This window comes from Corvus kubaryi, unplaced genomic scaffold (genome assembly GCF_017639235.1).
Source record: "Corvus kubaryi isolate FWS band 111438036 unplaced genomic scaffold, C.kubaryi_AGA036_p1.0 37130, whole genome shotgun sequence".
Lineage (NCBI taxonomy): Eukaryota > Metazoa > Chordata > Aves > Passeriformes > Corvidae > Corvus > Corvus kubaryi.
The window spans coordinates 283,608-299,661 of NW_024581033.1; the positions used below are offsets into that span (position 1 = coordinate 283,608).

The window sequence follows — 16,054 nt, forward strand, 5'->3', positions numbered from 1 at the left end:
CCCATTGGCCAGCAGTCGGTGCCGCTCTGCTTGCCCGTCTCTATGCTCCTGGAGGACTCAGCTCGGAAGGCGGGGCTTGGGGAGGCGGGCCCATAGCCGGTCTCTTTAATAGCTGGGAGGGTGACGGACGGGCGCTGTAACCAATAAGAGACCAGAGGTTGGGAGATGCGCGCTGTGATTGGCGGAGGCCGGGGATAAACTCGGGGTGGGACGGGAGGGGAAGGGCTGTGCTGTGAGGGTGTGGTGAGAGGGCGAGGCGGCGGTGGCGGCAGCAGCAGCAGTTCCAGCTCTGGTTAGGCGGCGAGTGAGTGCTCTGGAGGGTCCCCCGGGACCTCTACCCCAGCCTGTGTTCACGTTCCCCCCGTGCCCGGGAGCACCCTGGTGCCCGCACCCCTCTTTCCCTCCCTGAGGGGTGTCCTGGCTGCCCACCAGCCTCGTCCTCCCCTTCTGTGTTCCAGGCAAGGCGATGGCTGAGGGTCCCCAGCAGCTGCTGGAAGTGTGCCGGCTGAGGCTGTCCCGCTTCCTCTGCGATGCCCAGCACAAGCGCCTGGCCTGGCTGCGGGAGGTGGAGGAGCAGGGCATGAGGATGCTCAAGAGGTTGGGACTGCCCTGAGGGGACCCTTCTGTGCCCACCTGAGCTCCCAGCTGGGTGTGGGTGCGTTTGGGCCGCATCCTGCCCTTGTTTTGGGAGTACTGGTGTGGGCAGTGGGGGAAGCAATCTGTGCTCTGCCTCTTCTGCCTCACAGCAGCTTCAGGGATGAGCCCATGCTCTTGCCCAAAACGCCGTCGCAGAGGAGGAAGCCCAGGAAAAGGCAGTCCTCCTGGATGAGGGAAGAAAGCAAGGAGCTGAGCAGGAGGAGGTGGGTGGGTCAGCTTGCTCTGGCTCTGCCTCATGGTGTTTGGATGGAGCAAAACAGTGCCTGCATTCCCTGAGTAATCAAAGGGGCACATTGGGATTGATCACTGTTTGGATTCTGGTGACAGTCTGGGGTAAAGTTGGCTGCTTTCCTTCACTTTTTTTTTTTTTTTTTCCTGGTTAAAGAACAACAAACATTCTATTTTCTTGTCTGTTTAGATGCGGGTTTTGTCTCACTGGGTTTGGCTTTTGGCCTGAGGTTGCTGCTCCTGGTGTTCACCCCCTGTCCCTGTGTCAGTGCCTGGAAAACTTGGGAAAGGGATGTGTTCCCAGCACCATGTCTTGAGCTGGCAGGCAGGGAGGCTCCAAGGGTTTCCCGAGGCGCTGAAGTGGAAATTCCAAGTGATTTGCTTAGGCACCACCGCACTTTTGAAGCTGCCCAAACCTGATCCGTTGGTGTGTTAGGGCACTAAAATCGTGCTAACCGTGGTGAAAAGCCCACAGGAGGAAGCGTTAGAGCCAGGAGACTGTCAGGAAGCAGACAGGGAGGGTGGGGAGAGCAGCAGGAATAGCGGGAGCGTGGGAGGTTTGTGTGTGTGCGAGGGAGGGCGGGAGCAGCAGCGCTGCAGATCGCAGCGGGGAGAGCTCTGGGCCCTGCTCTGGGCGCTCAGGTCACGCCTTCTGCAGGGCAGCAGCCCAGCTAACTCCTGTTTGTGTTCTCCCTCGCTTAAACTTGGCCTGGGAAGCTGTGCTGCTGCAGCCAGGCCTGTCAGCAGGAAGGTGACACACCGTGTGTCCCTCTGCAGGCGCTGCTCCCAGGCTGGGGGTTAAACCCAGCTCTTGGCGTAGGGCTCAGCACACCTTTCCCACTCCCGTTTCTCCACACCTGACTTTGGATACCCGGCCTGGGCTGTGTCCGTGGGCCTCTCCCCTGGGATAGGATGGGCTGTGAGGGGGAACGGTGCAGTGGAGAAGCCAGCAGCAGCTTCCCTTTAACACAGCCTGCTTTACCCTCTGAAGCTTATTTGGGAGCAGACGACTCCTTCATCACTTCCTTTGAAATTCTTCTCCTTTAAGGTTGTCCCGAAGGAGGAGTGGTGTCAAGCTGCTGTCTTTCAGTCTGAATTCCCAGCGGTGCCTGAGCCAGGAGCAGCCCTGCAGCCCTGGCTGTGAGGGGCAGGATGCATCCATGCCCGGCCGTGCTCCGGGACCTCAGGCTGGCATCGCACCCCAGCTCCCGGCTCTGCCCGGGAAGCAGCCTGTGGTAGCACATGTTCCCGTGGCGGATCTGGGTTGCCAGGAGTGTCCCCAGGGCGCTGCTGGGGGTGTTGCAGCCCCTCCAGCGGTTTTGGGGGAGCAGCCGCCTCCTGAGGGCGACGCAGCGGCCGAGCTGCAGGAGGTCCCTGGGATCCCGGCTGAGCAGCCGGGGAGGGATGGAGAGCAGGACGCCGCAAGAGCCAGCACCTCCACTCCCAAGGCCGCTCGGAATGGCGATCCTGCTGCGCTCCAGGGAGATGGGTCTCCCCAAGGCCTCGAGACGCTGCTCTCCCAGGATTCCCCCGGGAAAAGCGCGACAGAGCAATCCAGGACGCGTCGCCGGAGCGGGGTGGGTGCCCCCCGCAGGAGCCGCAGGGCTTCCTTGGCGGCAAAATGCTCCCTGGCCAGCAGGAGGGAGAACATGATCCGGAGATCCATCGGCAGGGCCATGGCCAGGAAGGCAGCGGCGCGAGAGTCCTCCTCGGCCTCCAGCAGAGTGAGCTGTGAGTCCCTGCGCCGCTTCCATGCGGGAATGGAGTGGTGTGGAGCGGCTCGTCCCTGGCTCCGGCTCCCCCACGTCTCCCTGTCCTCCTGGGCTCCTGGGGTGCGGCTTCAGGCCGGGGCTTTGCTGCAGCGGGCGGAGTTGGGTCCGCGGGCTGGGAGCGGGCAGAAAGCGCCATTGTGGAAGGGAGAGCGTGGCCAGGCTGGTTCCAGCCACGTGTGCCTGTGGGTCGGGAGAGACTGCTGCCTTCCCTGGGGAAGGGCTTTCATTTATGGCATCTGCCAGCTCTCCAAAAAATCGATAGGGCTGAAAGTGCAGCCCTGAAGTGAGGCTGAAATGGGCAGAGGAGCTCAGATGCTTTTTGGGGGAGGATAGAAGAGACTCAAACTAGCTGTGTCACCAGAGGAACAGGGATCAGGAGCCCAGGCTGCTCCTGGTAGCTCTGAATCCCTCGTATCCTCCACTCCTGCTGCTCCTGGCAGGGTTTGACTGTTGGGGCTTTCCAAAACCATTGCTGCTGTGGCGGAGCATGGAGGCCTCTGGAATTCAGCTTTGTCAGCCTTGAGTCACGCCGTATCCAGGCATTTGTTATAACACTTGGAGCGAAGGGGTGTGATGGGGGGGTGGAAGGAGTCTGGAATCAGCCCGAACCCCCCGGCTCCCCGCACCCGAGCCTGCAGGGAGGCAGGAGCTGCAGCCAATGGCCTGGGAGTGTTGGCTGTGACACAGGCAGCTGGAGCAGGCTGCAGGCAGCAGAGCTGCTGCCTCGGTGCTCTGCCTTCCCAGCCCACTCCAGCTTCAGTGGCACTTGAGGGAGGTGTGGTGCTGGTGGGGAAAGCTGAGCAATCCTGGGAGGAGGCCTGAGCTCCTCCATGTGCACCCTGTGGCTGTTGGGAGCCTGGGAGTGAAATCCCCAGCCCCACTTAGGCTTTCCTCTCCAGGTCACAGCTCCTTGGAGGCGTTTGTGGAAGAAGATGCGACCGGCAGCGCAAGGTGAGGCCGGTGGGAAGGGATCCCAGAATTCCCTGTGAGGACACTCTCCAGGTGGCTTTTCTGTCACAGACTGTCAGGGACTGCTCGGGTGTTGCTGTCACCTGGGGCTGGATGAGATTTCACGTTGTGCTGCTCAGGCACAGTGAGATGAAGTCCTTCACTGGGGTGGGTGGTGGTGTGTCCTGGGGTTCCTGGAATTCCTGGCTGCCACTAGCCCTGGGATGCTGGTGGTCAGTCAGGTCTGCTCTGGCTGCAGAGGGGACAGGTAAGGAAGGGACAGCACAAGGCTGCTGCAGCTCCCTCCTTACCCACTGCTGGGGCCGAAGCTGGTCATGGGGTGTTCAGCAGCACAGTGGGACAGCCCCTCAGAGGACTTTACAGCCCAGCCTTGGTGTGCCTGGCTGGAGCAGCCTCTGGATGTGCTCAGGAACCTGCACCTCCCTTGGGGTCCCATATGCTGCCTCCATCACCAGTAACTCGCCTTCAGAGAGAATTCAAGTTATTTAAGTGGGGGTTTTTTTCCCTTTACAGGCCTGAGCTGGAGCCAAATTCCCCCAGGGAAAAGGTGAGTTCCAAGGAACAATGCTCAGGCTGTGTGGATGCCCTCTTGCTCAGTCAGCACCTTTACTCAGGCTGTCACTGGATGCAGGAATGTGGCCAGTGTCCCAAAATGAGCCAGCACAGCCCTCGCTGGGAGGGGAAACAGACCCTATCTGAGCAAGCAGCTGGCTTTTCCAGGGCAGCAGGTCCCTGGGAGCCTTGTTCTTGGGAGGAGCTGTGCTAAGGGAATGCTTGTCCCCTTTCCCTGCAGGCTCCCCGAGATGCCCTCGTTCCAAGCACAAGTCCCCGAGCTGCCAGCCCTCCTGCACAGCACCTGTCCCCTCTGGAGCAGCAGGCAGGGAATGCTGCAGGTAACTTCAGGTGCTCGTGCTTTCCTTGCATGCAACCCTCAGCACACACCGACCTAGGGGTCGGGGTGGAGGGGCATTCCTGGGAAACGTGGGATTTCTGTTGAAACAGAACCGGTTCTGACTGCTCAGGGAAGTTTTCCAGGTGAAGCTTGTGCCTCCTTGAAGAGGTGGCACCAGTTAGGTGGGCAAGGACACATAAATGTGTCCAAGCCATGGGGACATTGGGGAAGGAGCTCCTGGAGCTGGCATCTCCCGCAGAACGTCACACCCTTTCCCTCTGGGGTCACCTTACACGAAGACTTAGAGGTCCTGATTATTTTCTGTGCCTCTGAGGAAGGAGGAGGAGTTGGGTGGGGTTTTTGTTCCCTGTGGGAGCTGCAGGAGCTGACAAGCAGCTGGAGTGGAGGGAAGAGTCCCTGGAGGGAGCTGGATGCCTCCCATGTGGCACTGACTGCAGGTTTCTCCACAGGAAGCCATGTAAATCCTAACAGTGAGCCCCAGAAGAGCCAGGAACAGCCCCACTGTGCCAAGCCCCAGGAGAATCCCTCCCGCATGTGGTAGGAGACCCTGCAAGGAGCAGGGATGAGCCAGGGTCTGGAGGGACTCAGGTTTAGCATTTTAAGTCGTTTGTGTTAAAAAGGGGTGTGTTTCCCTGCCTTCCCCTTCCAGCAGCTCTGAAATCTCCTTTGGCTGGATGCTGTCTCCTGGAACTCCTTTGTGACTTGTGGAGCCTTGCTTGGGTCTGGGACTGGGTCTGGCGTGGGGGGGAGCACCCAAGGTCCTGCACAGACCAGCAGAGGAGCCCCATCACAGTTAGCTCAGAGCTGGAAGGCCACTCCAAGGGCTCCTGAGGGGGTGGTCAGGGAGCGAGTGACTGACCTGATTATATTTGTCTGTGTGAGTGTCTGGAATGCCTGACCTGACTCCCGAAATACCTGAGGTGTCTCCTCGCTGCGTGTTGCTGGGCAGGTTTTGGGGGGAAGTGTAAAGCAGCCAGTAAATCCCTCTGGGGAGTGTGACAGCCACTTCATGTCCCTCCTGCTAATTGCCACCAGGGTGAGAGGCTGCAAGCAAGCCCTGGGTGTCCTGTGGCACGGGCAGCAGCCGGGGGGCCGGCCCTTTTCCCCCTTGGATGAGAAGCACAAGGCCTCGGCAAACCAGGCTCTGTCGTCCCCCTCTCCGTCCAGTAAGGTGAGTGGTGCCACAGCCCTGTGCCCCCTGTCCCAGGCAGGCCCTGAGCTCCCTCCCTTCTCTCTCCTCAGGCTGTCAAGCCACTGAAGAACCTCCTGCAGGGACAAGGGGGTGGCATCAAGGACTTCATCAAGCGCAGCACTGCCACCCGGCCCAACCTGAAGGTGCATTGTGTCGGGGCAGGGGAGGAGAACGGGCTGCGTGTGCTGGGAAGGGGAGTTCTGGTGTTGCTTCCAAACCTTTAATCGTGTTCTTGATGTCCTTTCTCTGCAGGGAGACTTTGTTGTAAGTATGACACCTTATCTGTGGGGCTGGACACACTGACCACGCTCTCCCCTCACGCCAACGTCCATCAGCCCTCTGGCCACATGGGTGGTGAGGTGACAGGATCTCTGTGCAGGTGTGTTCTGCTGGGACTGGGCACTGCTGGGAGCTTCTGGCCTCTGAGCCAGGCTGCCCTGTGCTCCCTCTCCACCATTCTCCTGGCTCCTGGGACAGGTGGTCACCTACAGCAGGGGTGTGCTGTTCTTTTCTAAATATATTCTCTGCAGCTGAAGGATGGAGGTTTTTCCCTCCTGTAGCTCTGCTTGCATTGGATCATCCCTGTTGCCGAGTATGTGTTGTCTCCCCTTCTGCTCCCTCCCCATCCCGGTGTCCAGGTGAATGATTCCAACAATGACTGCATATACCAGGCTGCCTGAGGGGGGACACAGCCCCCAGCACCCGGTACAGTCTGAACCCTTCTCCCTTCAGGAGAAGGAGAGGCAGAGACTGGAGAACCTCCGCAAGAAGCAGGAGGCTGAGGAACAGAGGAAGAAGAAAGTGGAGGAGGAGAAGAGACGGCGCCAGGCAGAAATGAAGCAGTGAGTTGGGCCCCTTTCCCCCGGCTCTTTCTGTGGTCAGCACAGACTTGCCTCGTGCCTCCCACTTGGAATGAGCACTCTGGGAGCAGGCAGAGCTAACGGGCCCCTCTTGCCCACGCGCTGCCCAGGAAGAGGGAAGAGCGCCTGAGGAAGGCCCTGCAGGCTCGGGAGCGCGCGGAGCAGATGGAGGAGAAGAAGAAAAGGCGGATGGAGCAGAAGATCCTGCAGAGTGATGAGAAGGTGAGAAGGCTGAGTGGGCTTTGGGCCTCTCCCACAGCTGTGAGACCAGGAGGTGCGAGCAGGGCACTGGCAAGGTCCGTGCATGCCAGAATCCCCCCTGACAAGGGGAGGCTTTTGTTCTCCATCCCTGTGCACGTTCCTGTTGGGACAGGCCGTGTTCACACCGCTCTGCGTTCGGGGAACGTGGCAGCCCCTGCCTGCTCTGGGCACAGCCCTGCAGGTGCCAGCCTCACTGGGCCCATGTGCTCAGACTGGAGTGTGACTCAGCTGGGGGTGCATTTGGGTCAGGTTTGGGTGTCAGAGCCTGACCTGGCCCCTTTTTGGGGGGCAGGCTGGGCTGGTGGCCACGTGCCAGTGCTGCTGCTGTGTTACGGCTGTGAAGGGCTGAGGCAGCCATGCCTGGGGGCCTGGAGCCTGAGCAGTCTCTGGGTGCTCGTTTTGGGCTGGACTGAAGAGACCTTTGGAAAGGGTCAGCCTTGGAAAACAAGGAGTCCTGTTCCTTTCAGCCCTTCCCAAGCCCTGAGTGGACAAAAGCGCTCCCACTGCTGGGTGCTGGGTCCTCCGGGGGGCCTGGGATATCCCAAGCTCCAGACCTGCCTCCAAGGCTGTGAGGTGTGTCCTTGGAGCGGTGGAGCCAACAGGTGAGGCTTTCCCAGGTGCACATCTCACAGGTGAGGGAAGAGAAGGTGGCAGAGGAGCTGAGCAAGAGGAAAACGTCCAGGAAACATGGGGAAGCAGAGGCACGGAAGCAGAAAGCACTGAGAGGGGTAAGAGCAACTCGGGGGCCTCCTGCACGTGGAAAAGGACAGGGGTAGCAGGGACCTGCTGTGCTGGTGTGGCTGGTGGGACAGGGACAGGTCACCACCTGCTTCTACAGTGATTTTGGGGTCTGGGCTGCCAGATCTCTGCCCAGGCAGCTGAGGCTGGGTTGGGACAGAAGGGAGACAAATCCTGGCTGCTGGAGGCTTAGGGGGTTTTCCCCTTGCTTCCTCAGGAGGAAAATGAGCAGCAAGAACCACTGCAGAGAAGAGAGGATGAAGGGAAGGAAAGGGGGAAGAAAGTCTTGGAACTGAAGAACCTTCTGGAGCAGCAACAGCTGGGACAAGCAAAGGAGAGGTGTGAGCTGGTGCCTATCCTGGAGCAGGGAGTTGGCCACAGGCATGGGGAAGCAGTGGATGTCAATGTGGTGTTGGAACTGGGCTCTGGGGCTGCCTGGAGGTCGGAGGGCAGGAGCAGGAGGCTGTGAGAGGGTGAGGGACAGATGGACATGCTCCCCTCCCTAAATTCTCTCTTTTCCCCAGGGATCCCAAGCAGCGAGGGAGGGAGAAGCCCCCCCAAGCACAGCGGGAGCCAGCGGTGTTGGCTGGCAAGGCCACCAAGGTGGGCTTGGAGCGTCCTGGGATCAGCTTCTCTGCAGCACACAGGCTGGGTTCAGGGTCAGGTGTTCTGCACGTGCTGTGCTGCTGGGATGTTGTTTAGAGCATCAAGTACAGTCACATGAGTGACTTACTGTACAGAGGCTCTGTGCAGGAGCAAGCCAAGGGCTGGGGGTTCCCTGGCGGGCAGGTGAGCCCTCAGCCCTGAAATGGCACTTGGAAGAACACCCCAAAGAACATTCACTGATCCTGAAATGAATATGGAAATTAGAGATTTATTCATGTCTTCCTGCCACATTTCCTCACCAGGCCCAAAGGACGTGACCCCCAAACCAAACCTCAGCTGCCCCACGGCTCTGTGTCACTTCATTTGCACTCACACAAAGAGTGTTGGTGCTTAAAGTCAGGGTTGTTGTCTTGGAATATCACAGTAACATTTGCTTTCGCTCTCTGCTCTTAAATTCATTGCTTCATTAGTGAAAAATCAATGCCCCAAAAGGTTCTTCCTCTTCAGGATCGATTCTTCCTCCTCTGTGGGCTCCTGCTGTACTCCTTCCCTCAGTTCCTGGTACTTGGACTCTTTTGTGCTGTATAAATTTAATTTAAGGTCTGAATCGTCCCTGTGCTGCCAGCAGCTGGGCCAGAATGAGCCTGGCAAAGCTTTTCCAGGCAGGAGAAAATGGAAGTAGAACTCCAAGTGCTGAGCAGCACAGGAGGGGAAGCTCTGGGAGGAGTGGTTTGGGTCAAAAAGGATCTTGAGAAGTGAGGTTTTTTTCCCTTTATTAGGGGAAAGACAGTCCCAAAGAGCTGCCCCTTGGGCCGGAGAAAAGATATGAACCACCACAATCCTTTTTCCCAGCTCTTAACATCTGGCTCCAAGCAGAGAGGGTGAGTGTGGGGCTCCAGAGAGCCGGGCTGGACCCGAGCAGAGACAGGAGTGGCTTTAGCTGGGAGTCTGGGATTTGGGGTTGTTGCTGCAGAACAAGCCGCGGGGGCACTGAGGGCTGAGTGTTGCCAGAGCTGCCGAGAACACAGCTCTGTTCCGTGTGAGCGAGCAGTGACCGAATTCCCGTGTCTTACAGGGGGCAGACGGTCAGCAGCGGCTGGGAGAGGAGCAAAAACCCCTCCAACCAGCAGCCCCCGGGACGCAGCCGAGCGAAGCCGTCATGGTGAGCCCTGGCCCCGGCACAGCCCTCGGGTGGCCCCCGCCCGCTGTGGCTACTTGGCCCCCGCGGCTCGGAGCCACCGCAGCGCTCGGCGCGGGGGATCCGACGGGAAAACAAGTGGTCGGTGACGGGAAAGATGCTGGAAGCGGCCGCAGGAGGGCCCTGGGCAGCCGCTGCGGAGCCGTCCCCGGGCAGAGCGGCGGCGGAGGCTGCTCGGAGCCGGGAGGGAACGCTGCCGCCGCCGCCGGGAGTCTGCCCTGGGGCTGGGGCTCCATCCGCGCTGTGTCAGAGCTCCCGCGAGGGAAAGCCGACTGTGTGGGAGGGTTCGGGTGTAGAGCTGAGTGCTGGGACACGCACAGTGTGCCTTTCCCAGGCTTTTCCACGGAAGACAGGAGGCGAGGGAGCGTTAAGAGCAGGCGTCGAGGCGCGGAGCCCAGTGACGGTTTCGTGGTGGTGGTTCAGGATCTGAGCGCCGTGGGGCTCTGGCGGCCATCCCAGCCATGGCAGAGCTGCTTCCCTTGCTCGTGACACTGCTCTGTTTGGTTTCAGGAATCCCTCTCCACCTCCTGCCTCGGGTCCCCGCAGGGTGCTCAGGAGCCAGGGTCGCCCCCGGCTGATGAGAACAGCTACGGGCTGGATCTGAACAGTGACGACTCCACCGATGACGAGAGCAACCCTCGGAAGCCCATCCCTGCCTGGGCCGATGGTAGGTGCCAGCTCTGGCCGGGCTTCCTTTCCCTCCTGCGCTGGAGCTCTCCAGCCTCACTTGGAGCCATCCCAAAGCGCAGTCCAGGAGCGGGTGCACCTCTGGAAGCACTGGCAGCTCCCAGCGCTGCGTGCTGAGGGGATCAGCACCGCTTCCTGGGCTGAGGTGAAACCAGAGTCCTCTCAGCAGGAAGGGGGGACAGCCCCAGATCCCGAGGAGCGGCGAGCTGTGGTGGCTTTGGGCGATGTCCCACCCCTCCTGCGCGGCTCGTGGGTTCTCAGAGGGGAAGGGAAGGGCTTAGGCGGGGCCTGCATCCATGCGTGCGGTGTTCCCGTTGCTCCCGCAGGGGCGCAGCTCCAGCAGACCATCGTGCACCAGTACTACCACCCGGTGGACGTGGACGCGCTGTTCGGGGCCATCCCCAGCCCCAGGCTGGAGCACATCTTCTACAAGAGCAAACCCCGCTACTTCAAGCGCACCAGCTCGGCCGTGTGGCACTCCCCGCCCGGCCCCTCCTGCACCTTCCAGAGCTGAGCCAAGGCACAGGAAGGGGTCTCTAGGGACTGTGTGTTCTACTGTATTTACGATTTTAACTTTTTTTCCTTCTTTTGTACAGAAATAAAGTTGTTTAATAAAGTCCAGCACTCGGTGGGTGTCTCTCCTTTCTCACACCCTGGTGGCTGTGGTGCCCTTGGCCTTGCAGAAATCACAGATACTACCTTGTAACCAGAGATATTTTTTTATTCTGCCTCATTTCCTATTCACTTAGGATATTCCCTCACACAAGGAAGCTTGGACCTTGCTGTAGGGAAGATCAGGTAATGTTTTTGTAACACTTTTTTTATCTATTTACTATATTTGTGTTTCTCTGTCTTTACTATCTTAATGATCTACACTTCCTCTTCCTTCAACAATTCCTGTGCACTCAGCGTAGTCTGAGCCAGAATCTTCTTCCTGCTGTTGGAAAAATCTCCCTGGACACTTTAAGCAGTGGCTAATGCCTCATCACCATTCTTTTCTAATGGAAAAAGGAAGCCCAGGCTCAACTCTGGATCCTGTTGTGGCAGGATCAGTGTCCAGCCTCTCTTGAGCAGGAGCTGGGGTCAGTTGGGAGCAGGGGCTTGGGAAGAGTGAGGGAGGGGAGGTCAGTGCTGCAGCTTTGCATCCCCCCCACCCTCAGCAGCAGAGCTGCACCCCTCCTACTCCTTCCTCCTTTCCCAAGCCTGGATGCACAGGGAGTGATGGGAGCAGTGATGGATTCAAAGAGAAAAGGCTCTGGCTCTAAGGTAGATTTTCGGAGCCAGAATCCCTGGAGCTGTCCTGCCACTCCTTCCACCACGAGGGGCTGGAAGTACTTGGAGTGCTCACTCCTGGACCCAGTGCTCACCCAAGGCGACCTGTGGCCCAGGAATGCCTTTTGGAGGGAGTGGGGGCCGTGCAGGGGCTGCAGGGGGAACACAGGGCAGGACAGCCAGGCTCCCTCCCAGCCCCGAGCACAGCATCCAGCCCCTGGCTGCCTCAGGGCCGCTGCCCCGCACCACCCTGTCCCCATGGCCACCTCCACAGGGGCTTGGGTGAGGAGGACACGAGCTCTGCTGCAGCCCAGCCCCAGTCAGGACAATTCCCCTGTTTCTCTGGTGCCAGAGGAGCCCGGAACAGGGGGCGAGTGGAAAAAACCTCGGCGCCAACAGCTGCTGGCAGGGATGCGCTGGCAGGCTCCGGGCTGAGCGCTAATGAGGTGTCTGTGCTGCCGCTGGCTCTGCTTGGCTCCCGGAGCCCGCTGGGAGCCCGGGCCTCACGCTCCAGGAGCTCCCAGGAGCTCTCCGTGAGCCTGGAGCAGCGCTGGTTAATGCCACCCCAGGAGAGGCGGCTGTGCCGTCTGTCTGCCAGCACCGCACCAGGGAGGCTCCATCCCATGGGATGTGGGGAGCAAAAGGCCCCCCCAGCACCAGCATCGGGCTGCCAGTGCCAGCTGGAAAAAGGAGCAGCTCCATGAAATCAGCAGGAGGGAACTGAGCAGGGATCCCCTAGACGTGGGCGGGCTGGCTGTGGAAGTGCCTCCTTCCTAGAAATGCTGGAGCCATGGTGTTGCAGCATTCCCAGAGCAAACCGTGGGCATCCCTGTGATCCCAAAGGGCCGTTCTCAGGTGGGAGGGGGCAGGCGGCTGACCCCACCGTATCCCTCCAAACGGAGAAGGGAAAGGGAATGCTTCAGCTCGCATGAAGCAAAGTAGTCCATGCCAGCCTGAGGCATTTTCCAGGGCTGTGAGCAGAGCGGGAGCACAGGGCGGTGGCCGTGCCCCTTGGATCCCAGCGCTGCCTTTGGATCCCCGAGCTCCCCTTGGATCCCGGCTGCCTCGTTTCTCCCCTCTGCCGCCACGTCATCTGTTTCTGTTTTCAGCGCCTGGGAACCCCTGATTCACCCCATCCCACGAGGATGCTTCCCGGGGCTGGGAGAGTGTGGGAGGGCTGGGGACCGGGGCAGGGGAGCAGGATGCCACCCCTCTTCCTGCTGCATCCCTGCCGGGTGCCTGGGCCGTGCGGGTGCGGGTCCCCCGGCCCGGGCAGGAGGTCCCTGGGGCGGGGGCACCTCCGCCCGCCGCTGTCTTCCTGGCTCGGCGGCTCCGCATCCCGCTCTCCTGTTGCTCAGAGATGTGGAGGCAGTTGCTAAGAGACACCGACACGTCAGTATCTGGCCCTAAGGAAAAAAAGAGGAAAAAAAAAAAAAAAAAGAGACAGAGAAAGAGAGAGACAAGGGAGGACGAGGAGGAGGAGGGGAGGAAGGAGGTGGGGAAAGACCTGCTCCCATCGCCAGGCTCGCAGCAGCCTTGGCCGCCGCTGCCGGAGCCCAGCTCCCGACTTGACGGCCTCCGGGGTGTGGGCAGCCACCGGGGACCCCCCCATCACCGTCCGGAGCCCCCCACATCGCCACTCAGGAGGACCCCCCCATCACCGCAGGCAGCCAGGCCCTGCTCCCTCCCAGTGAGTACCCCGGGGCACCCCGGCCCCACCTCAGGGGTCGGGGGGCTGTGGGGATGGGGAGTGACCGGGGCAAGCTGGGCCGGTGGGAGAGGATGGAGCTGGGGGGTTGCGGGCGAGGGAGGATGGAGCCAGACACGGTCGGGTGGTGGGGGGCGAGGGCAGGCCTGGGGGGACCCCGGCGGGTGCAGGGAACGGGGATCTTCCCCCAGCAGAGAGGCGGGGAGGGTATCCCTGGCACCGGGCTCAGCTCGTGGCGGCGGGGGCTGGCGGGGGGGCCCGGAGCAGCATCTCTGCTCTGCCCACCACCAGCCAGGATGGGCTGGCCAAGGTCAGCAGGACTGGGGGGCCCTTTCCTGCCTGAAATCCCCGGGGGATGCTTGGAGGAGTGGCCCCGGCCCGGGGGGCACGGGGAGGGTGTGGGTGCCCCCGAGGCCACCTCGGGCTGCAACAGCTGCGGCCCCCCCGGCGGGGCGTGCGGCCGGCACGGCTTCCCCGCGCTGCTCTCCCTCGCAGGCGGCTGCTGACGGCCCGACGCCGGCGCCGCCGCTGCCCCCGGAGGGCTCGCCGTTGCCCCCCGGATGCCGCCGGGATGCCGGGGACGTCGCTGTGACCGCCGCGAGCCCGGCCCCGCGGCCGGCCGCCGGCAGCGCCGGGCGTGAGCGAGCGGGCGGGCGGGATGGCCCCCGGCGCCCCGTGAGGGCCGCGGCCACGAGGCCATGCTGCTGGGCCCCTGGCTGGTGGCGGCGGCGGCGGCGGTGGCGGCGGCGGGCGCGGGCTGCCCGGTGCTGTGCAGCTGCCGCGGGCAGGCGGTGGACTGCAGCGGGCAGCGCCTCTTCTCCGTGCCCCCCGAGCTGCCGCTGGACACCGGCAACCTGAGCCTGGCCCACAACCGCATCGCCAGCATCCCGCCGGGCTACCTGGGCTGCTACGGGCAGCTGCGCGCCCTCGACCTGCGCAACAACTCGCTGGCGGCGCTGCCGGCCGGGCTGTTCCGCGGCGCCCGGCGCCTGGCGCACCTGGACCTCAGCTACAACAACTTCAGCCTGGTGCCCGCCGACATGTTCCGCGAGGCCAGCGCGCTGCTGCGCCTCGACCTCAGCCACAACCCGGGGCTGCGCCGCGTCCACCCCCAGGCCTTCCGCGGCCTGGCCCAGCTGCGCGAGCTGGACCTCAGCTACGGCGGCCTGGCCGCCCTCAGCCTCGACGCCCTGGAGGGGCTGCCCGGCCTGGTGGGGCTGCGCCTGGGGGGCAACCCCTGGCTCTGCGGCTGTGCCATGGAGCCCCTGCTCAAGTGGCTGCGGGGGCGCATCCAGCGCTGCTCCTCGGGTAGGTGCTGCCGGGACCCCCCCCACCGTGCCCCGTCCCATGCGGGGGGCCGGCGGCCGGGCTGACGCCATCCCTCCGTCCCGCAGATTCGCAGCAGGCGGAGTGCTGGGCTCCCCCGGAGCTGGCGGGGGCCCCGCTGCTGTCGCTGACCGAGGAGAGCTTCCAGGCCTGCCACCTCACGCTGACCCTCGACGACTATCTCTTCATCGCCTTCGTCGGCTTCGTCGTCTCCATCGCCTCGGTGGCCACCAACTTCCTGCTGGGCATCACGGCCAACTGCTGCCACCGCTGGAGCAAGGCCAGCGAGGACGAGGACGTTTAGGGACCGCCACCGCCGCCACCGCCGCCGATAGACCCCCGCCCCGGCCACCCCCCGGCCCGGCCGCCCCCGCGGGGACACCAGACTGTGCCTTGTCCGCGTCCCCTCCCGCCGCCCCCCCGCGCCGGGGTGGCCCTCGAGACGCCGGGGACACCAGGGGACAGCCCCGCTTCCTTTTGCCCCAAAGTGGGGAGTTTTTGCACCCCCCGTCACCGTGAGCTTGGTCCCCCTCCTGTGCTGTTCCCGCTGCCCAGGACTGGTTGAGGCAGCCACTTGGGAATCCCCTGGGAACCCCTCCACCTCTGCCTGGGAGAGACAGAGACCCCCGCGGCCTCTGTGTGCCTTGGGGACCGCAGCCGCTCTCCTGGGGGCACCGAGGAAATCCCCGCTTTCAGCCCCAAAGCAGCACCGCTGGAGCCCCCCCAAATCCTGCCCACGCTCTCCAGCCTCCCCAGAAATCCAGGGGGGCAGGAAGTGGTGCTGACGCCCAGCTCGGCACCGCCGCTCCAGGGCATGCCTGCGCCTCGCTGTTGACACCGGGATGCGCTGGGGCAGCACCGGCACCACCGAGCCTGGTGGTGGGACGGGCTGTGACATCTCCAGGGGATGGGATCTCCCAAGGATGGCCCCGTCCAGGGATTGCATCTCCCAGGGATGACTTCTCCCTCCTCTTCGGGGCCAAACCGGGCGCCAGCGTTGCCCGCCCTGGGGGAGGGTTGGGAGGTGGAAGGAGCTCTAAAAACGGGCAAAAAAAAGAAAAAAAAAAAGCAAAAAGCGGAAAGCCAGCGAGACCCTCTGTCCAGCCGGGGCGGCCACGTCCCCAGTGCCGGTGTCACCTGTCCCTGGTGCCCGCATCCCCCCGTCACTGTGGGAGCACATCAGGTGGGGATCGGGGCTTGGGGCTTGGGGCTCGGGGCTGGGGTCGCCCGGGGGCTGCTTTGTCCCTTCCCCTGTCCCCCGTGGAGGCTGCGTGCATGGGGGGAGGGGTTTGGTGTGACCCCAGCCCACCCCAAAAGGGCTCCAGCTGCACCCCAGCCCCAGCGCTGCCCCCGGGAAAGGGAACCTGACCTCTGCCTTCTCTGTTTTCTCTGGGTTTTTATTATTTTCCTTTCAGTGAGTCCAAGGACCGCCCCCCCGCTCCACACCCCCTGCACCCCCCACAACTCCTGCACCCCCGGGCCAGCCACACGGGCACGGAGCATCCGCCTGCATCCCACCGGCTCCTTCCTCTGCCTCATCCTCACTCTCTTCTTTTTATATTTATAATTATGTTTTATTTCCCTTCTCTTTTGTTTCTTGTCTTTTTATTTTATTGTTTCTCCTTTCCTTTCCTTTCCTTTCCTTTCCTTTCCTTTCCTTTCCTTTC

At 62.1% G+C, this 16,054-nt stretch overlaps 3 protein-coding genes across 6 annotated transcripts in view; all 3 read left to right on the forward strand.

Moving 5' to 3' along the window:
- Window positions 1–250: 250 nt before the first annotated feature.
- Window positions 251–10,702, forward strand: LOC121661277 (inner centromere protein-like). Of its 4 annotated transcripts, none has more exons than XM_042021257.1 (21): window positions 251–304; window positions 459–597; window positions 747–860; window positions 1,934–2,616; window positions 3,557–3,608; window positions 4,140–4,173; window positions 4,420–4,519; window positions 4,989–5,076; window positions 5,575–5,710; window positions 5,782–5,874; window positions 5,984–5,995; window positions 6,292–6,369; window positions 6,464–6,573; window positions 6,702–6,813; window positions 7,470–7,580; window positions 7,808–7,929; window positions 8,115–8,193; window positions 8,976–9,077; window positions 9,272–9,358; window positions 9,905–10,061; window positions 10,408–10,702. In XM_042021257.1, the coding sequence occupies exons 2-21, from the start codon at window positions 467–469 to the stop codon at window positions 10,593–10,595; spliced, it is 2,589 nt and encodes an 862-aa protein (XP_041877191.1). In that variant the 5' UTR covers window positions 251–304; window positions 459–466; the 3' UTR covers window positions 10,596–10,702. The 4 variants fall into 4 exon arrangements, with proteins under 4 accessions (XP_041877191.1, XP_041877193.1, XP_041877194.1 ...); XM_042021259.1 differs by having other exon boundaries at window positions 7,485–7,580; XM_042021260.1 differs by lacking the exon at window positions 6,292–6,369.
- Window positions 10,703–13,744: 3,042 nt separating this feature from the next.
- Window positions 13,745–16,054, forward strand: part of LRRC55 (leucine rich repeat containing 55) — a 2,552-nt gene continuing 242 nt past the window's right edge. Inside the window, exons 1-3 of the mRNA XM_042021266.1 lie at window positions 13,745–14,369; window positions 14,456–15,570; window positions 15,803–16,054. The exon at window positions 15,803–16,054 is cut by the window's right edge and continues 242 nt beyond it. Coding sequence (XP_041877200.1) covers window positions 13,760–14,369; window positions 14,456–14,691 — 846 coding nt within the window. The 5' untranslated portion in view covers window positions 13,745–13,759 and the 3' untranslated portion in view covers window positions 14,692–15,570; window positions 15,803–16,054. The remainder of the gene's footprint in view (window positions 14,370–14,455; window positions 15,571–15,802) is intronic.
- Window positions 13,773–16,054, forward strand: part of SSRP1 (structure specific recognition protein 1) — a 20,196-nt gene continuing 17,914 nt past the window's right edge. The window contains exon 1 of the mRNA XM_042021262.1: window positions 13,773–13,798. The gene's annotated coding sequence lies outside the window, so the exon portion shown is untranslated. The remainder of the gene's footprint in view (window positions 13,799–16,054) is intronic.

Coding starts and splice junctions, on each gene's coding strand:
- LOC121661277 (XM_042021257.1), top strand. CDS start 467: ATGGCTGAGGGTCCCCAGCAGCTGCTGGAAGTGTGCCGGCTGAGGCTG. Junction 6,574..6,701: donor CGCCAGGCAGAAATGAAGCA/GTGAGTTGGGCC, acceptor CGCGCTGCCCAG/GAAGAGGGAAGAGCGCCTGA. Junction 9,359..9,904: donor AGCCGAGCGAAGCCGTCATG/GTGAGCCCTGGC, acceptor GTTTGGTTTCAG/GAATCCCTCTCCACCTCCTG.